This window comes from Camellia sinensis, chromosome 15 (assembly GCF_055761805.1).
Source record: "Camellia sinensis isolate YWXY chromosome 15, ASM5576180v1, whole genome shotgun sequence".
Taxonomy (NCBI): domain Eukaryota; kingdom Viridiplantae; phylum Streptophyta; class Magnoliopsida; order Ericales; family Theaceae; genus Camellia; species Camellia sinensis.
The window spans coordinates 137,263,736-137,284,480 of record NC_138975.1 but is presented as its reverse complement, the minus strand read 5'-3'; the positions used below and the strand labels follow the sequence as shown (position 1 = coordinate 137,284,480).

General features: G+C 36.2%; 2 protein-coding genes and 1 pseudogene across 3 annotated transcripts; 1 reads left to right on the top strand and 2 right to left on the bottom strand.

Moving 5' to 3' along the window:
- Positions 1-1,196: 1,196 nt before the first annotated feature.
- LOC114258205 (ribonuclease H2 subunit B) lies at positions 1,197-18,405 on the top strand. Of its 2 annotated transcripts, XR_003627855.2 has the most exons (12): positions 1,200-1,479; positions 2,424-2,493; positions 2,695-2,754; positions 10,499-10,600; positions 10,988-11,064; positions 11,202-11,325; positions 11,977-12,041; positions 13,575-13,644; positions 16,321-16,396; positions 17,383-17,473; positions 17,890-18,071; positions 18,196-18,405. XR_003627855.2 is itself a non-coding variant. In XM_082909288.1 (11 exons), exons 2-11 carry the CDS (start codon positions 2,445-2,447, stop codon positions 18,013-18,015), a joined length of 840 nt encoding a protein of 279 aa, XP_082765414.1. In that variant the 5' UTR covers positions 1,197-1,479; positions 2,424-2,444; the 3' UTR covers positions 18,016-18,405. The 2 variants fall into 2 exon arrangements, 1 of the variants encoding a protein (XP_082765414.1); XM_082909288.1 differs by having other exon boundaries at positions 1,197-1,479; positions 17,890-18,405.
- On the bottom strand, positions 8,551-9,456 carry LOC145813814 (delta(8)-fatty-acid desaturase 2 pseudogene; annotated as a pseudogene).
- On the bottom strand, positions 18,241-20,272 carry LOC114258206 (reticulon-like protein B9). Its single transcript, XM_028198112.2, has 5 exons — positions 20,072-20,272; positions 19,555-19,735; positions 19,320-19,461; positions 19,163-19,232; positions 18,241-18,592 (listed from the first exon to the last, which is right to left on the bottom strand). The coding sequence occupies exons 1-5, from the start codon at positions 20,172-20,174 to the stop codon at positions 18,423-18,425; spliced, it is 666 nt and encodes a 221-aa protein (XP_028053913.2). The 5' UTR covers positions 20,175-20,272; the 3' UTR covers positions 18,241-18,422.
- Positions 20,273-20,745: the final 473 nt, after the last annotated feature.

Below are 20,745 nucleotides of genomic sequence, written 5' to 3'. Positions count from 1 at the left end.
GTGGGCAACGACTTTGGCGTCGCAGCAGTAGCGGTGGCGCGGAGGAGAGAGAGAGAGAGAGAGAGTCTAGTCTGAGAGAGAGAAAGAGAGATAGAGATTAGAGAAACTTCGGGCCATTTGAGCCACAAATTTTCAAGTTACAAAGCTTTATTGGGTAAAGAAAATCTAAATTTAGATTCATCGTACCCAAAAATCAAATTTCAAAAAAATTGAATTCAAAAATTGGAACTAAACAAGATGAATATGATTCAAACATATAGTTGTCAATATTTAATCATCTTAATTTTTTGTATGAATATTTTACTCAATAAATCATAAAATATGAACGGTTCAAATAATCTAAATCGATTCCCAAAATAAACCCACCAAGCAATTCAAATCATCTAAATCAATCCCAAAATAAACTCACCAAACTAGGGATAAACTCACCTTTCATACCTCATCTCTCCATATTTCTCCATACTCCTTTATAGGGCCCAATTCTAAACTCGTACCGATAATCCGAATCATCCACTTTTTAAATATTACAATAAATGTTATTCATACAAAATATTAATTTTATCAAAAAATTATAAATATATGGATAAATAACATTTTATTTTAAAAAATAAATGGTTTACATGACAAATACATTAACATAAAATGTAAATTTTTTTTTTTTTATATCCGATAGAACTCATTTCGACCCCGCTACGTAGCTCAAAAGAGTTTGGTTCAAATTTAGCTCGATACCAAAACGACGTTGTTTTGGTGTCTTCTTTTTTTTTTTTTCTTGTGTTTTTGTTGCAAAAGGAAGAAGAAGAAGAAGGGTGGAGAAAAAGAGAAGGAGAAGAGAAGGAAGGAGGAGGAGGAAGGAGGAAGGAGGAGGACTGGAGGGGGCATAATTACAGGGGGAGGAGGAGGTGGAGGCGGGGCCGGAGGCGACGGTGGTGGTGCTGCGACGATCTTTGGTGCTGCGACGATCGGTGGCGACGAGGCGACGACGGTGGTACTGCGACGATCTCCTCTCCTCCTCTCTCTTTCTCCCTCTCTTCTTTCCCTCTTTCTTCTCCTCTCTTCTTTCCCTTTTTCTTCTCTATCTCTGTCTTCAAATTTAAATTCGAGCAAAAAACAGGTCACTTTTTTCAAACTACCAATCATTTTCGAACTCATTTTTATGTGATTAACTTTTATTACAAATAAATCTACAAGATGTCAGTACAAAAGATAAGGTACGGAGGTAACTCTCTCCGCAAACCTAAATGCTTTGTCCCCCAATTTGGAGAGCTAATCCGGAAGACTTGCAATTCGATGTATAAAAAAAAAGAAAAAATCATTATCTATTCCTACAATTTCATGTTCACAGGGGGTGAGGGAGGGAGTTTCGAAATAGAAAGGCGAGGAGAGAGGGAGAGGGAGAGAAAGAGAGAGTGGTTTTTCGATCGTCTTTCTTTACAGATCACATTGCATCCCATCTTCCACTTTCTTTCACATTAAAAGGTCAGCATTTGTTCTCTATTTCCCCCTTGTCCTATGCTATTTTTTAGTTCTTGGGTTTGAATGTACAGGTCTGGTGTGACTCTGTAGTTCATTCATGCGATTAAATAATTTTTAATTTTTTTTTCCTAGTGTTATGAACAGTTGATGGATTCCTACGACTATCTGCAAAACGTTCTTTTATTGGAAAATCCATGTACTTATCGGAAAATGTTAAAAACCTTCTCTTGCTCTACTCCAACGACAAGTGTTTGATAAAATTCCTGAACCAAGCAGAAATTATATACTCTTCCGGAAACATCACGAACTGTTTGCCCATCCAATAGTGTTTTGTGATTTTCTCATTTTATTCCTATTTTTTGTGGCCGTGTAAGTACATAACCCACTTCTACTGGGCTGGCACACTAGATAATTAGTCCTCAACCAAGTACGATCTCGATACATTATTCTATTGTCATATGTTTTCACAAAAAGAGGCCAAAAATAAAAAATAAAAAATAGATGTCAAAGAAGAAAATGAAAGGAAAAAAAATACATGTTGTTAGAATTGTCCCACATCGTCTCGATGAGCTACACAGACTTGGTTAATATACTCGAAAGGCTCCTCCATTTATAACCAATTGGTTTTGAGTTGGATACTTTAACATGTCATAGAGCTGGGTCTTGGGTGGTCTCTGGTGTGTCAAATCTCTGCTCAAGTCTCTTATCTTCTTGTCACCTTCACATTGCCAATTGGTTTTGAGTTGAATGCTTTACCGTATATTAAGCTGTATCTTGTATGTCTTGAAAGTATTATACAAATTCATTAATTTGTAATGTGAAAGACTTCTTCCAAATAATACACTTGGCTTCATCTTTGTTACTAGTGAAGTCCACGTCATCTTTTATGTTTTAACATTGAACATTTTATTTTGTGTGTATACTACTTCACTATCAATTTTCTGAAGTTCCAAGTTTTCTCCAACGATATGGCTTGGTGGGAAGGTGTTGATGAAACTCGTCTTCTCATTGCACCAGGTAACTCCTTACCTATTTGATCTTGTCTATTACTTGACCTTTGATTTCATACATCAAAATCACATGGTGTGATTGGTGTTGGTAATTATTAGAAATGATCTTATTATACATTGATGAGGCATGATATTAACTATGAGATATTACTATTAGTTTTGGTTACTAATTATGATTATGTATTCTTTCCTGCCCTTAAAATTACAGAACCTAGTGCAACTGGAAATTGTGTGGGACAATTACTGTCACTTCGCCATCCCAAATCTGGTAATGTCAAAGAACACTGTTTTACTTTTAATGATCTAATTTCTCATGTAATTAGTTAGTTAACTTTAATCTATTATTGTGTCTCTTATGTTGTGCCCATTTTATTTAGTTTTTATTTTTTGTAGGGCAAATTACAAAAAAAAAAACCTAAGGATTTCGCGTGTTTTTCAATTTAAATCTCAGTGCTGGAAATTGTGTTCATGCATAGAATATGATAGTGGTGTTGGTGGTAGATAGTGGTATGTATAGAATATGATAGTGGTGTTGGTTGTAGATAGTGGCATGTATAGAATATGATAGTGGTGTTGGTGGTAGATAGTGGCATGTATATAATATGATAGTGGTAGATAGTGGTAATATATAATATGTAAGTGGCATATAATGGGTTATGATGATGTTTGTAATATCTCCTATATAAGGAGTGTCATTTGGTCTTGTAAGATAAGAAGTTTTGAATATAACAGAAATATATTCCTTCTTCCTCATATTTTCGGAGTTCTTCTTCTTCATATTTTCGGAGTTCTTCTTCTTCATATTTTCTAAGTTGGTATCAGAGCAACAAAAAACACAGCAGCCCTAAAACCGTCATAGCCATGTCGGAAGTCACGTCCGGAACCACTTCAACCCCTGCCGCTGCCATTCCGGTGAAAACGTCCAACTCTCACTCTGTCCAAATCACCACCATCCGCCTAAATGGTGATAATTTTCTCCGCTGGTCACAATCTGTCCGGATGTATATCCGTGGGCAAGGAAAGATCGGTTACATCACTGGTGACAAGAAGGCTCCTGCTGGTAATGATCCGCTGTTCGACAATTGGGACGCTGAAAACTCCATGGTTATGACATGGTTGGTCAATTCCATGGAGGAGGATATAAGCTCTAATTACATGTGCTATACTACTGCACAAGAATTGTGGGATAATGTTAGTCAGATGTATTCTGACCTAGGAAATCAATCTCAAGTTTTCGAATTAACTTTGAAGTTGGGAGAGATTCGTCAAGGAGATGATTCCGTCACCAAATATTTCAATTCGTTGAAAAGGTTGTGGCAGGATCTTGACATCTTCAACACATACGAATGGAAATCGGTTGACGACTGTAACCACCACAAGAAAACTGTGGAAGACAGCCGTATTTACAAGTTTCTTGCCGGCCTCAACATTGAGTTCGATGAAGTGCGAGGAAGAATTATTGGCAGACCTCCTCTCCCATCCATTGGCGAAGTATTTGCCGAAGTCAGAAGGGAAGAGAGCCGAAGGAGCGTCATGCTTAAGAAAAAAGGTAATGGTGAATCAATTGAAATTTCTGCTTTAATTAGCGATGCTGCGGCCAACAAGGCTGCAAATTACCAGCGCAGGTTTGATGATAAGCCACGGGTCTGGTGTGATTTTTGCAACAAGCCTCGCCATACACGCGAAACGTGTTGGAAGATTCATGGCAAACCTGTCAACTGGAAAAGCAGCAAACAAGGAGAGAAGAATCGTGGCTTTCCTGCCGCTAATGAAGCCGATTCAGGTCCCTTCAACAAAGAGCAGATTGATCAACTCTTAAAGCTGATAAAATCCAACTCCTCAACCGGTACTCCTAGTGTTTTGTTGGCACAAACAGGTAGAAATCCTAAAGCCTTCTCTTGCCTAAACTTTTCTCCGTGGATCATAGATTCCGGTGCCTCCGATCACATGACTAGTTTTTCCCATTTATTTAGTACCTATTTCCCTTGTTCTGGTCATGACAAAATCAGAATAGCCGATGGTAGTTTTTCACCTATTGCAGGAAAAGGATTTATTAAACTAACTGAGAAAATTAATCTCAATGCTGTTCTTCACGTCCCCAACTTAGCCTGTAACCTTTTGTCTGTCAGTAAACTATCTAAGGATTCTAATTGTCGTGTTACATTTTTTGAATCCCATTGTGAATTTCAGGACCAGAACTCGGGGATGATGATTGGGCGTGCTAGGATGCTTGAAGGTCTTTACTACTTTGATGAAGTACCTGTTAGTAATAAAAAAGCTCAGAGCTTTAATAGTACCAGTTCAATCTCTGTTCGAGAAAAAATAATGCTATGGCACTATAGGCTAGGACATCCTAGTTTTCTTTATCTGAAACATTTATTTCCAGAATTATTTAAAGGGATTGATTGTTCTTCTTTTCATTGTGAAAGTTGCATTTTTGCAAAATTTCATCGCTCTACTTATTTGCCAAAACCTTACCAGGCTTCAAAACCTTTTTATTTGATTCATAGTGATGTTTGGGGCCCTTCTAAAATCACTACTCTTTCTGGTAAAAGATGGTTTGTTACATTTATTGATGACCATACCCGCTTATGTTGGATTTATTTGATGAATAAAAAATCTGACGTGAAAAATTTATTCACAAATTTTTACAATATGATTGAAAACCAATTTCAAACCAAAATTGGTATTTTACATTCTGATAATGGAACAGAATATTTCAATGAGCAGTTGGGTGAGTTTTTGAAAAAAAAGGGGATTTTTCATCAATCTACATGTCGGGATACCCCTCAACAAAATGGCATTGCAGAACGAAAAAATAAACATCTACTTGAAGTAGCACGTGCTATAATGTTTTACATGCATGTTCCTAAATATTTATGGGGTGAAGCAATTTTAACAGCCTCTTATTTGATAAACAGGATGCCTACAAAGGTGTTAACATACAAAACACCTTTTGATTGTCTCAAAACTTTTTTTCCTGACACGAGGTTGTTTTCTGATTTACCCGCCAAAGTTTTTGGATGTACTGCCTATGTTCATGTTCCCAGTCAATTTCGTTCAAAACTTGACCCCCGTGCTATAAAATGTGTTTTTTTGGGTTATTCCTCAAACAAAAAGGGGTATAAGTGCTTCGATCCTCAAAATAAGAAATTTCATGTGAGTATGGATGTGTCATTTGTGGAAACAAAATCCTATTTTCCCAACACTTCTCTTCAGGGGGAGACAAGTGGAGTAGAAGACCGTTTTTGGGATATTTCTATCCCGCTCCCCAATGTCATTTATCCTACACAAAAACCACATCTATCTGATAATGATCACTTAGGAGAACCAAGTTCTATGGTGCCTAGTCAAGAAGATTCTTGTTTAGGGGGAGAAGTACTACAAAATGATCTAAATCCTGAGCTTCAGGTTTATACTAGGAAGCGATTTCATCTGAGGAATAATGACCCGAACGTCCATCCTAATGACCCGAATGTCCACCCGAGTTCTGGCATCGAAATTTTAGGTAATCCTATTCCTTCTATTTCCGACCTTGATGTACCTATAGCAATTAGGAAAGGTGTCCGAAATTGCATTAAACATCCTATTGCAAATTACCTCTCCTATCAAAGACTGTCTAAAAACCATAGAGCTCTCACATCTAGGATTTCACACTTGTTTGTTCCAAGGAATATACAGGAAGCATTGGATGATCCGAATTGGAAATTAGCAGTCATGGAGGAGATGAATGCTTTAAGGAGAAGTGGTACTTGGGAGATAGTTGATCTACCCAAAGACAAGAAAACAGTTGGGTGTAAATGGGTGTTTACGATAAAATGTAACGCAGATGGAAGCGTTGAGAGATACAAGGCGAGACTGGTAGCTAAAGGCTTCACTCAAACTTATGGGATTGACTATCAGGAGACGTTTGCTCCTGTTGCTAAAATAAATTCCATCAGAGTACTGTTATCTCTTGCAGTAAATTCAGATTGGCCTCTACATCAACTTGACATTAAAAATGCATTTCTCAATGGTGATCTTGAAGAGGAGGTGTTCATGAGCCTACCGCCGGGATTTGAGCAGAGACTTGGAAGTGACAGAGTATGCAGATTGAACAAGTCATTATACGGACTCAAACAATCACCAAGAGCGTGGTTTGAACGCTTTGGGAAGGCAGTTATCAGTTGTGGCTTCTCGCAGAGTCAAGCAGATCACACAATATTTTATAAACATTCAAAAAACAGTAAAATTGCAATTTTGATTGTTTATGTTGATGACATCATTTTAACTGGTAATGATGAAGCAGAGTTAGCATCCCTCAAAGAGAAACTCGCAAAAGAATTTCACATTAAGGATCTGGGAGCCCTCAAGTATTTCCTCGGAATGGAATTTGCAAGATCCAAGGAAGGTATATTCGTTAATCAGAGAAAATATGTTCTTGATCTCCTTGGAGAAACAGGTATGCTTGGTTGTAAGATGGCGGAGACTCCGATCGAGCCTAACTTGAAGTTACAAGCTGCTAAGGCTGAAGAAGTCAAAGAGAGAGAACAATATCAGCGACTTGTAGGGAAATTGATTTACTTGTCTCATACACGGCCTGATATTGCCTTTGCAGTCAGCATGGTAAGTCAGTTCATGCACTCACCAGGGGCAGAGCACTTTGAGGCCGTTTATAAGATCTTAAGATATTTGAAAGGAACTCCAGGGAGAGGCTTACTATTCAAGAAACATGGACATCTTCAAGTTGAAGTATACACAGATGCAGACTGGGCAGGAAGTGTTACAGACAGGAGATCAACATCCGGATACTGCTCCTTTGTAGGTGGGAACCTAGTTACATGGCGGAGTAAAAAACAGAATGTGGTAGCTAGAAGTAGTGCAGAAGCAGAGTTCAGAGCTGTTGCCCATGGAATCTGTGAAGTAATGTGGATTAAAAGAATTCTTGAAGAATTAAAGCTTTCTCACCCGACACCTATGAAGGTCTATTGTGACAACAAAGCAGCTATATCTATAGCTCATAATCCAGTTCTACATGATCGCACAAAACATATAGAAGTGGATAAACATTTCATCAAGGAGAAAATCAATGCTGGCATAATCTGTATGACCTACCTTCCAACAGGTGAACAATTAGCTGATGTGCTAACGAAGGGACTACACAAGAAGCAATTTGATAAGCTGACTAGCAAGCTGGCTATGGAAGATATCTTCAAACCAGCTTGAGGGGGAGTGCTGGAAATTGTGTTCATGCATAGAATATGATAGTGGTGTTGGTGGTAGATAGTGGTATGTATAGAATATGATAGTGGTGTTGGTTGTAGATAGTGGCATGTATAGAATATGATAGTGGTGTTGGTGGTAGATAGTGGCATGTATATAATATGATAGTGGTAGATAGTGGTAATATATAATATGTAAGTGGCATATAATGGGTTATGATGATGTTTGTAATATCTCCTATATAAGGAGTGTCATTTGGTCTTGTAAGATAAGAAGTTTTGAATATAACAGAAATATATTCCTTCTTCCTCATATTTTCGGAGTTCTTCTTCTTCATATTTTCGGAGTTCTTCTTCTTCATATTTTCTAAGTCTCAGAATTTCAATTTTAACAATTAAAACTCTGATGTTACTTCCATGTCACAATTAACGCCCTCCGTCTGATAAAGTAACAGAGACGTCCATTTTTTGTGCCATTTTCATCCCAAAACGGCATTGTTTTGCCCCAACCCTATATAAAAGCCCCATTTCGTCGATTAGCTCGAGAAGCACATGATAAAACCCAACATCATCTTCTTCCTTGTTCCAGAGCACAATAGAGACCCAATTTCCGATTTTCTGAGTTACTTCGACCCATCTTTCGGACTCCATAACTTTCTTGATTCTTAATGGTTTTACTCTGTCCTTTTGTCAATCTCTTCACCTTGCTTCGTACTTCATCTTACGCTACCTCGCATTCTCACTCCTCCTTGAAATGGGTGGTTTCAATATGCCGAAAGTAGCCTGAAAATCAACTTCGAAAATTCAAAAAACTTACCTCTTTTGTTTCTTTCTCCTCCATCTTCCTTATTCTTCCTCTTCACCTATAACAAATTCCAAACCTGCATCGCCGCATCCCTAAGAGTCTTGATTGTCATCACATTGGCCTCACAAAAAGTCAATCTTCTATAAGGCAAATTGTGCTTCTTGCAAAGGTCTCTCACGAGCAAAGAGATCCTCCTCAAATGGCACCAGGGCAAACGATGGAACAAGTGGTGTTCTAGCTGAAACTGCAAACCACCATGGAACCAATCTACCCATCTCTCATTCCTCTGTTTCTCAAACCAATTGTTCCCCTTAGGCGGCCTGACATAAACATTAGTCGAGAAATGATTCAAACAGAATTGAATATGTTGAATTGAGGTCACAACGAAACTCACAAGCACAAACAACCCCCTCTTTGTCCAATGGGTAAGTAAACAACAAGAAGAGGAAACCATGTCCAAAACACAAGTATTCCCAATATGTTCATAGCTCTATTGGGTACTATTCGGTTCAAAAACAACGACAAAAAGGTCTGCAAAAAGGTTAATTCAATCCATACACATCATAGGGTAAAATGTATAATGCTGATAACTCACAAAGAACTTAGCAATGGGATCAAATGTCAATTCTCTACCATAAAAACACGAAGTTATTGATTCGAACAAACTCGTAGACACAGCGAAAATAGGGAGGTGTTGAAGATCAGGATCATAATCAAGACTATTACCAGCAATGTGGTGAGCATTATGAGTCCAATTCCACCAAGGAATGTTGATCCCAATTAAGCAATTCCCAATTAGAATTTGAGTCAAATTGTTAAATCCACGATTTGTCATAATATTATAATGCCCTAAATCATGACGTAGATAGGTTACTTGAACCCAACCAAACCCTAACAATCCACCACAACCCAGATGAACCTAGAAACTATTTGAACAAAGAACACCAGAAATCGTAGAAACAAAGAGAAAAACAACAAAACAGAGAGAGTAAATCATAGTGTGTTCTTTTTTGACGGAGCTGGGCGATGGTGGTAGTGGCGGTTCGGTGGTGGCGATGGAGCTCGTGGTGATGGTGGTCGTGGAGCTTGATGGTAGTGGTGGTGTTAGAACTTGGTTCTGAAGGAGGTGGGTTTGGTGTTGAAAGGTGGCGGTGATGATGGTGTTTACAGTGGTGGTGATGGAGTTGATCAAGTAATGAAAAAGAAGAGGGGAAAAGGGAGCTCTGAGAGAGAGAAGAGGGGAAAATGGAGGTCTCCGATGTTTCATCAGATGGAGATGAACGGAGGGCATTAATTGTCACACGGAAGTAATACCAGGGTTTTAATTGTTAAAATTGAAACCCTGAGTTTAAATTGAAAAAGATGCAAAATACTGGGTTTTTTTTGTAATTTGCCCATTTTTTATTATTATTGTATATCATAACTCGTAGTTCTATTTATTGCCTCAAGTAATTACATTAGCTCTTTTTAGATTGTTTTTTTTTTTATTTTTTATTTTTATATTCCTTTGGAAGAGTGTGAGTATTTCTTGTTTTGTGTCTATAATAGATGCTCATTACTCTATCTTGTGGTTATTATGTCAAAAATAGATTTTGTTGTATTAAGCCAAATGTTTTCAAAAGTAGATATTGTTTGATAATGACCTAAGCCCTGGTTGATAACACAAGCCCTCTTTGATTACACAATTCAGTGCTTAAAACTGAACACATTCAGTGCTTTTGCAATAAGTGTGTTTGATAACACATAAGCATTAAACACCCATCACCCAAAACCAAAAATTGACTAAAAATGGGTCTTATTTTAAATTAGAGAGATTTGACCAATCACTGAATACTGAATAAGCTCGTTTGAAGATAGTTTTCATTTTCATTTTAAACTAACATATTTTTCTAAAAATTTTAAATTTAAAAATTCAATATGTTTCAGTAAAATGTGATACTAAAAATTTTTGGTACTTAATTAATTTCAGTTTTACAAGCTTTGAACATTCTTCACTTACATGACAGGAAACAAAACATGCTACCTCTTGATCAATGAAGCTCTTCAAGAAATTCACTGGTTTAAGCAATCCTATGGCTCTTGGTTTGTCGGAGACTATGTCTGCGAAGGTAAACCATCATATCAACATTAATGCCTCCATATCTCAATACCAGACTCAAATGCACTACTTAGCTAGTAACAGGTTCTCGTCTTTCGGAAGTTTGTTTGCAGGGTAGTTTCAGAATTCGTGTATTAGTAGGACTTATGGGGTTAAAAAATTTAGTTAGGACCTAATCTCAAATAGCTCTTGAAAGTAGCTAAATGTCTCATAAAAACATAGGAAGTACTTAAAAGAAGTGTTACCAAACGACACCTGATTTTCTACTGTCATAGTATCTATTGCAAGATGTTCCTTTGAGTAAGCTTTTAACAGGTAAACATAATTCTTTGCCAATATGTTGCTTTACTCAGTTTTTTTTTTTTTTTTTTCGATAATAAATATATTATTTCAACAGATGGCTGCCTATATACTGCAACTCCAGTTGATCCTGTCTTCATCCTATTACCTATTTTTGAGGAAGCACGGATGAAGGTACAGCCATGTTGTTGGTGTGTTATACTTGGTTTACTGACCAGAAGTTCTGCACATCATTTTTATTTTTCATGTTTAGATATATAGTTTTTCTTAAGATCTATAGAGGTTTTTATGTAACTTTGGAATGAATGCAGAAGGGAGATGATCCAGGGAAGTTCAGGCAACTAGAGGAGATAATTTTCATTAATGGCTATCCTGGATATCAATATTTATTTTCCATTGCGGAGAAATCTATGCAAGTAGTTTGTGATATTAAAGGTAATGCATTACGTATACTTTTTTGATGCTGATTGTACTCACATGTATGCTATCATGTTGCTGAAGAAATACTATGTCCTGGTTGAGTGTTTGGCAACAGATAGAGTATTTGGTGACATTGTATTTTGGTAATGAGTGATTCAACTATTTCTCCAGTGACTATCATTAAATTTTTTTAGAACTTTTCCTCTAGTAAAACCAGAAAGATCATTGGCCAAGTTGAGTGTGCTTCCATGAGAGCCTTTGACTTGGTATTGAATATTTGTAATAATGGGATGCAATTATGGGGTTTACACTAAAACTTTTGACTACTTGGACTTTGGGAGATTCTAGGCTAAAGGTTAACAAATTAAAATTATAAGAATGCCATTTGTTCTCTTGGAATCACAGAAGGGATATATGGAGCTGTCAGTGGGGTATTTCTCATGGTAAAAAATGCTCAGACTGCTTATTACAGTTCACATAAACCTGAGAAGCAACTTCGTTTACATCTATGATGTTTTATAATATTCTATGTTTTTCAATGTACTAGAGAGTATAGTTATGGTGGAGGGCTAGCTCAAACTTCTAACTTTGACCAAGAAAGTTATATCTATTTTATGCTTGACAAATGTTTTATTACTGTCTGTTTGTCTGTCTGTGGGTGTGCAGAAATTGGATCTACAAAGTTTTTTAGGCTTAATGATTCAAAGGTTTTAGCTTGGTTGAACTATAAGGTCAGTCTTTATTTCTTTACACCTCTGGTATATGATGCTTTTCAATATTTTTTTAATAATTATTATTGTAAATATGATGCTGTTGAAGCAACTCTTACTAGATATCATTATAATGTAGAAGCACCTAGAATGAAAATAAACAACCTATTTAAGCTTAGAGGCTGTAACTGTTAAGCATGAATATATTAATCTAATGCATGCAGAAGAGGCTGGCTTCATTGCTGACTCTTTAATATCTTGTGTTAAAAACAGTTTGCATCCCTGCAGTGTACCTCAAATCCCACATTAGTTCTTCATTTTTCAATTGTAGCAGTCAATCTATGGACTCCTAGTCAAGTTGCAATGCAAACCTTCCGTGAGTTGCTGCCTGGGGTGATGGAAAATGGTCACCTTCATTTGTAGAGATTGTTGTGTGCTACATGGACATATTTCGTAAGTTCATATAAGGACGGCTCATGAAACGGTGACATTGCAACTTGATTGTAAGCATAGTTGTCAAATCGGGATTCGAATCGTGAATCGAAATGGTATTGTACCGAATCGCGAATCGAATCGAATCGTGAATCGTAAAGATTCGGTCACTTTTTTTTAATTATATAGAAAATATATGTACACACTTAGATATTAAATATATCTAATAAATATGAAATATTTAGACACAAATCACCAAAAACATTGTTTTAAATGATGATCATGTGGTCTAAGTAAGAAATTTAAGAAGTTAACATTGATTCCAATGTTTACCACTTCACTTTTTTCCCTTTTAGATACTATTTATTATCAACCATTCTTAATGAAGAAAGCAAACGAAGAAAAACTTGACAATAACTCAAAAACAATGTTTTTGACTTTTTATGAGGTTAAAAAACCAAAATCTTCTTGACTTTTTCAAAAATCTCACTTGATGCCTTCAAAAAATTCATTTTGTAAATGTAAGTATTTAGATAAAATTGAATATGTAAGTCTAGAATATTATAGAGAGAGAAAGTTCTTCTTCTTCTTTTTTCCGCTAAAGTTTGAGTATTTGAGAGTAAATAGGGAGGAAGAGAAAGTCAAAAGATGACATATAGTAATCCTAGAGACCTTAAAAAGGTTGTATGAACCCTTTTCTAACAATAAAAACTCAAAAAAGAAAGCCAAATATTGATTTTAGCGAATTGAATTGATTCACGATTCATCGATTCGATTCATTGATTCACCGATTCACCTACGATTCACAGCTATTTGCGATTCGCACAATCTGTTCGAATCGATTACCTACTAAATCGAATCGAATTGTACGATTCGAATCGCGAATCGTACGATTCTAATAACAGAGATTGTAAGTGTAGGATGTATGGGGTTAACTATCACAATTGAAAAATGGGAAACAATGTGATATTAGGTAAAGTGAAAGGGTGGAAAATGTATGTAATCCTTATTTTGCTGCTAGAAATGTGACCATAAACAACTCTGTACTATTGTGATACATAATTGCATGTACGACCCAAATTGTGGTTGTTGTCTCTCGTTTTGATTTTTATTTATTTGTAGGTAAACCAACTGAAGAGGACTCTACCCACATTGGATAAAAACTATGCTGCACGAGTTGAGAAGGATACATGTATGATTTTTAGTGAAATTAATTTATAAACTCTTTTGTTTCCATATGTTAGTTTATCTTAATGAGGTTATGGATCTGCTAATTAATGTTGGTAACTTGGTATTGACAAAATTGGTGGTACATAGGACCCGCTTGGTTGGGCTGGTAAGGCTGGAAGGGGAACAGCTTGTGTGCTTGTATCATGGACCTCTGTACTCAGCATGTATGAGTTATGTCTATTGACTATCCTAAACATGATGCATAGGCCTTGGCCTCGTACTGGAAAAATATAGGAATGATCTCAATTACTTACTAAAAACAATTAATTGGAAGTGCAAAGCTTCACATATCAAGGAAGGGTTAAATTATGGTCATTATGTAATGGTTGTGCCAAGGGGCGAACGCATTCTAGTGTATTATTGGCCGATATATTTGCATTTGACTTTAACCTTGTTACTAAGTGAGGGTGTGTAACATTTGAACACATTAGTCAATATACAGTCCATCATTTTTGCCCTGTCATTATTTACTTTGCCATTTAGGGTAACCATGCAATTACTCATCTATTCTTCTTCATCAATTTACGTTGTTATTTGAAAATTTTGGGAAGGCAAATCAGTAGTCTTGAAAGTTGTGAACAATATGAATGTTTATATGTGTTGATGGGGAACAAAAAGATGATCATTGGCAGAATACATTTAGAGTATGAACTTCATATGATTTCATTTCATGCAGTTTCTATGTTGATCATTGAACATTTAAGGAGATGAACTTATTTATCAAAAAAAATAATAAAAAAATAAATAAAAATAAAAAAATTATGAGGAGATGAACAAGTTGAATCCTTTAAGGGGCTTGATTGGCTAGGGTTTTGTGGCTAAAAAGGTCTATTCTGGGAACAAAAAAAATGAGTAGGATTCTTGAAAATGTCGTAGGCGATGATGATGATTGACAATGAGTCACAGTAACAAAGGGGAAGTGATTTGTAGAGATCTCTCACTCTGCTAGGTTCTGGGATTGTTTGGTTGGGTGAGAAATTGCTTGTTTGCTTCGAAGGGCTCAGTGGTGTAGACCTTTCTGGGTTCCTAGAGTGGCAGACAGATGAGGGTTGAATGCTGGACAATGGCCAACAGAGGGGGTTGGTTTTTGGAGGTCAAGGCAAGCTCTGGGTTGAGAAGGGAGGTTCTTCTTATCCCTGCATCGGACTATGTAGATTGATGGGAGGGTTTTGTGTTGAGAAAATTTGACCCAGGAGGTGGGTCGGCTTGGGCTTTGCAGAGGCACTCTTTTTGCAAATGTGATGGCTTTGGAGAAATGACTGGAGGGACCTTTGTTTTTGTCTTGTAGTCATTCTACAAATTCAGTGTTGGAATTCTTAGGGATGTGTTTGGTTGGCAGCAGGCTTGGTATGGATGCGGAGAATCTGGTACAGGAAGCTGGGGATCTGAAAAATGGGTGACAAGATGCTGGAAGGTTCCGGTAGAGGTCAACACCAAAGCCCTCTAAATCGAGCCCACCCCGATTTCCGGTCAACACCACCTGGACAAAAACTTGACAGAAAGCATTCCAAGGTTTTGGAAACTTGATCCAATCCAACAGAAATCCAATAGTAAGAAAAGATCTTTAAGCATAGGATAAACATCTTCATAAGATCAAATGTCAAGAGACTAAAACAGAAGCACAAAATAGTAAAATTTTAAGCTTCATAACCAAGTTTATAACTCATGATATATGAAAAATAATTCCCTATAACTTGACTTTTTTATCATCAAAATCAATTTAGAAGACTTGGGGCTATCAGCTGGGAGTCCTTTGCCAGCGACATTCAGTTTGTGAAGAAAATGAAGTTTTGGAGCCAGTGAGAAGGCACTGGAGATGGCCTTCCGTAATGTTGCTTGTGTTGCTTTAAATAGTTAGGGGCCCAGGTGTTACTGAGGAAGATCAAGGAGCTTCTGTGGCCTTGGGTGGAGTTCAAGTGGATAAAAATAAAAAGAAGGCCTGGCAGCTTGTTCCTTTGGCGATTTTGTAGCTTGATTTGGAGGGAACAAAATAGAACTTTTGAGGGCAATGAGGTGCCAGATTTGAGAATTGAAGTCTTTTGTTTATTTTATAGAGTTGGTGAGGGTAGAGCCATCCTGGAACCAATTTTTAGACTACATTGAAATTTTGGAGTAGAAGTTCTCTGTGTACATTTATAGCCGCTTTGTATATAGGTTGGCACCACCTTGGTGGAGTGAATAATTTGTATGCTTCCAAACTGTGTAGTTGCAGATAAATTCATAGTGTCGGTCATAAAAAAGAGATGATTTCATGTGTACATAGAACGGGAAGGGTAGTGAACACAGGGAGGTGAAACAGGAAATAGAGTAAGATGGTGTGAAGGATGAGATTGATGAAGATTATGGAAATTATGATTTTAGAAGGTGTTGAATGGATATGCATTTATGCTCTTGAAATGGCGGCATACATGCCATGCAATTTTTCATGCTTATATGGTGATTGTATTTTTTTTTTTATTATTGAATACATGGCCATCTATGGCATCTTGATTGAAGCTTGATAGTCCAGTTAGCTTGCATTTTAACAGACCTGTTGATTGCTATTTGTCCAGTTTGACATGATAAACAGTAATAGTTCCATACCACAGGTGAAAAAACTCTTGCTTACATCAGTAATTTACATCTTTTGATGGTGCAGTAGCTGATGCAGTGTTAGTGTTGGGGGATTATTTGAAGGATGAGCCATGGTTAAAGCTCCTCTGCAGCTATCTGAAGTATGATCTGTTTTTTTTGTAATTGTTATTTTCATGTTACTTGTAATCATGACATGTTTCTTTTAAAATATTATAGGGTAATTTAAACTGACCCCTTAAGTTTCAATATTTTCTCACTTTGGCCCTAAAAGTTTTTTATTTTTTATTTATTTTATTTTTATATTTCTTTTTTTTTTCACTTTGGTCCTTTAAGTAACTAAGGTTGCGTTTGGTAGAACTTTCTAAATATGATTTGAGAGTAAAAGTTGTATTTTGAGTTTGTGAGTTTTGGAATTATGATTTGAGTGTGGAAAATTTGTTTGGTGAAAGAGTTTTGAATTGAGTGGGGAATTTTTGATGTGTCATATAATATTTGATACAAAAACTTACAACGCATAACCAAACATACAACTCAAAATTCTATTAAAGCACATAAATTTTTTTTAAAAATTCGGAAAATATTTTTTTCGAATATATAAAAATTAACATATGTCAAATGCAAAAATAAAAATAAAAAATAAAAAATATATATATTTGCACTGTTCCGGTCAACCGGTGGGACAACCGGTTAGTTTAAATTTTCCTGCCTTCGACCGAGTTTTCAAAAGTGAGTGAAATTATGATTTGAAACTCCTAAACAAACATTATATGCAAAATAAGCTCTGGAACGTTAGTTCCGGAGCTGTACCAAACAGAGCCTAATTTTCTCTGTTTGCTCCAACAGCCAATGTCTGTCCATTTTATTGGAGCAAATTGGGAAAAAAGGTAATTGCTTGACCAAAGTAGGATAAAAAAACTTGCCGAAGTGGAAAAACGCTGAAACTTAAAGGGGGACCGTAATTTACCCAATATTGTATATGTTCCTTTGTACAAGTTTGGAATGTAATGCAGATGGATCCAATACCATTGTTAACGAAGTGTACTGTATCGAGTGCATGTCTGGAATGTAATGCAGATGGATCCAATGCCATTGTTAACGAAGTATACTGTATCGAGTGCATGTGCAGGTTAGATTTAGAAGCAGCAACTAAAGCACCAGATATTGAAATCCTCCCAACTACAACGGAAAATAACCCAGCGTCTTTTGATCCTGTAAAGGTATACACAACCTGAATCAATTCCCTCCACTATGTAAACATAAATCAATTCGCTACGTTTTTTTCCTCCTTTAAAATGTGCCTATGGAAGTGTTATGTAGTTTCAAATGACGGATTTATTCTATTCATGTCGGTTACCTTTTTATATGGACCTGTATAATCAATCTGCTGAAACTCTTGGACGCATGTGGACTGTGAATTATTTTTACCAATAAATTCTTATTTTGTGTGTGGTAGAAGAGAACTTGGCAATACAACACGGACAGTTGCATGAATAAGAAGTTATGTGGAATGATAGTTTGATCTTTGATAGTGATTAATTTGTGCACCATTGTGGATCTCTCTGAAGTTGCTTCATTTTCATGTTTGAGATTTACAATTTCTGCTTAACATTTATCTTTTCATTTGATTCATCAGGAAAAGAGTGAGAGCGATAAGAAAACTACCAGGAGTGGAGGAAGGCAAACTAAAAAGGCAAAAGTGGAGACAGATTCACAAAATATCAAAGAAATGTTCAGTCGGGCCACAAGAAGAAAGGGATGATGATGCTTATTTCACTTATTCAAATGGAGATTCAATCATGGAGCTTTGTCTAAGAGGTACACTAATACTGCTGCCTTTTGTCCACATGTTCTATACTGCTGCTTTTTGTTATGCTCGGAAACCCAATTTCGGAGTTTAAATTTTGATGATGGTGTTTTCTGCATTTTCCAATTTTGGTAGCTGTCCAAAATTACCTACAGATCGTCATGACATACACTTGGAAACTTTTTCTTTGTTTCATAAGCACGACCCTCCTCTTTTATTTTGATTTTGAAACATTCAAACTACTTTTTCATTTTGTACAACAGATTGCAGCTTCATTTTGTGAAGGCTTTTCTGTAATTCAAATTTATGAATGTTCGATAAAATAACAACGAAGCTTCATCCAAAGTATGTGTAGTCCGGTTTTATTTGGCTTTCTTTTCTTTCACTGGTCCTCTTGGAACTTTCCTGAGAAATTCTGAATCAAGCTTCTTGAACGACTTCCTCATCTGTTTGTTCAATTGGATCAAATGGTGATCGACTTGTTCTTCATATCGTTCATACAGATATGGTAGTGTTTCCAAGCAGAGACAGCCTCGATGAACATTTCACAATACCAAATTAGTCAGTGCTCATAATTACAAAAAGTATAATAAGAATATAAGATGATGCATATGTATTAGGTTTGACATGAGTCGGGGTGGTTCAGATGAGAGATAAACCCATAATGAAATTGATGTATCGGTTTAAATTTTTTGTATCCAAAAGTAAATCAACCATCCTTTGAAATTGACCTAACCAAACCCAAAGAAACTTGGGTTTGGTTCAAATTAGAACCACGGTGTCATATTAAATTTTAGAAAATATAGTTTATAGGGTGAAATTGTCATAATCTGAATTCCAGGATAAAACTTGAAATGATTTGAAAAAAGGATGAAATAATTATAGGACGGAATTATAAAATATTATTTAAATATTTATATGATCAGTTCTCTTGTTGATTCGGGTCAGCCTAAGGCTAATTCGAGAACCAAACTAAGCTGGTCGGGTTGCCAATTTTTAGATTAAACCATGGCCATCGAAGAACAAAACCAACCCAATATATAGAGGGCAGTTTGGTTCGCTTAACAAGGTTTCTGGTCGTTTGTCTACCCCTAATACGTACTGAAAAACAAAAGATTCATGGTGCTGATGTAGTTTCCAGCCACTGAAAGTATGCACAGAGAACAGATTCCCTGAAAATCAATATTGAGAGTCATGGACAACAACAAAGTTTTGAACTGATGGATTAAGACATAAACATAGATAGTTTATTTTGGTACCAAAATGAATTGTCTGAAATCATTTCCACATGCAACATCAAAGAACTTGGTCAAGAACTTGTTGAATTTTGCATGCCAAATCGCAGCGACTTCTCTAGATGACGACTCGTGTAAGATAATGTCCGGGATTCTTGGAGGAGTCCTAATGAACAATACTTTGATTTATTAAAATAAAGCGAGAAAGTGTTCATGATCATAAATTTTATCAAGAACAATAATAATAAAATTTGTTTACCATTTGAAAACGTGTGCGCCCATAGACCAAATGAAGATTACGAGCATTGTAGTGATGATAATGTGAGAGAGTAAGGTCACCAAATTGTACTCAACAACCTCGAAAAGAAACCATATTATTGAAACAGATGCAAGAATTGCAGCAGATACCGTTTTGTCCCTCCACAATAGCACATCCGCAGCTGCAAAATCATCATTTGTTACTCATTACAAGAGTCTAGAAAACGAGAAAGTTTTTCTTTTTGGTCTTTTGAGGTAAGAAAATGCTGGTCATGTTTAATGTATTACTTCATCTGGCAGCACTACATTCTGAATATTTTTCTGGAAAATTTAACTTTCCATTTATCGTACATTCTTTATGGCTTTGTTCTTCCATTTAGTTACAAAAAGAAAACGTAAAAGAAAAATAGAAAACTTGTTCAGCGAACTGTTTTCAAGAATTTTGTCAGAAAACAGACCACTTTTAGAAAGAAAAAAGAAAAGAAAAAAAGACAGGCTAGAGTTAATTTAAACACTACCTTTCCCTCTACCAAGAATATCATATATAGGCCTTTCACGGCCAAAGGGCTTTCCCACCGGCAGCGTATCGTCATCAGAGTCCAACAATAAATGAATCGGCATGGTTATATGAGAAGATATTATATATATGTTTATATATGTGTTGCTAATTATTGGCAAAGAGGGTTATATGTACAACCTCAATATGTATATGTTTTGTTGGGGGAGTTATATAAGCCATAGATGTGGGGTTCTAAGCTTGGTAGCTAAGAAAGTCAATGGTAGAAAGAAAGGAATGGCTTGAGCAAGCATTTTTAGGGTTGCTTTGTATTCCCTCTACTGCAAGATTCAAAAATCAGTTTATCTGGTTGAAAGAAAGAAGTTAAGTTGTAAACGTGTAACAAGAAATTGGGATACTAGTCACTATCACTTGCCCATAGAATCTTGTCTTTTGTTTGCTTGGTAAGAATTCGTCTCATGTTTGGTTCATTTAAATCAACGGAAATGATAACAAAGAATGACTATTTTATTCCAATTCACATTCGTTTCGGTAAATGTTTGGTTGATTGGAAAAAATTTGTTATTTGTGTCATCGCCATTGTAATCTTAGTTGTTAGGCTCACAATGGCCGCATGGTAAGAGTATCTCTAACAGACTCTTTAGAAGAGGTCTATTGATTATTATAAATGAAGAG

What these genes read in the sequence shown, in the direction of transcription:
- LOC114258206 (XM_028198112.2), bottom strand. Translation starts at nt 20,174, where the DNA reads ATGCCGATTCATTTATTGTTGGACTCTGATGACGATACGCTGCCGGTG. An exon ending in TATTCTTGGTAGAGGGAAAG is followed by an intron (nt 19,736 to 20,071) that starts GTAGTGTTTAAA and finishes ATGATTTTGCAG; the next exon opens with CTGCGGATGTGCTATTGTGG. An exon ending in CATGAATCTTTTGTTTTTCA is followed by an intron (nt 18,593 to 19,162) that starts GTACGTATTAGG and finishes ATGTTCATCGAG; the next exon opens with GCTGTCTCTGCTTGGAAACA.
- LOC114258205 (XM_082909288.1), top strand. Translation starts at nt 2,445, where the DNA reads ATGGCTTGGTGGGAAGGTGTTGATGAAACTCGTCTTCTCATTGCACCA. An exon ending in TTGAGGAAGCACGGATGAAG is followed by an intron (nt 11,065 to 11,201) that starts GTACAGCCATGT and finishes GAATGAATGCAG; the next exon opens with AAGGGAGATGATCCAGGGAA. An exon ending in CTCCTCTGCAGCTATCTGAA is followed by an intron (nt 16,397 to 17,382) that starts GTATGATCTGTT and finishes GTGCATGTGCAG; the next exon opens with GTTAGATTTAGAAGCAGCAA.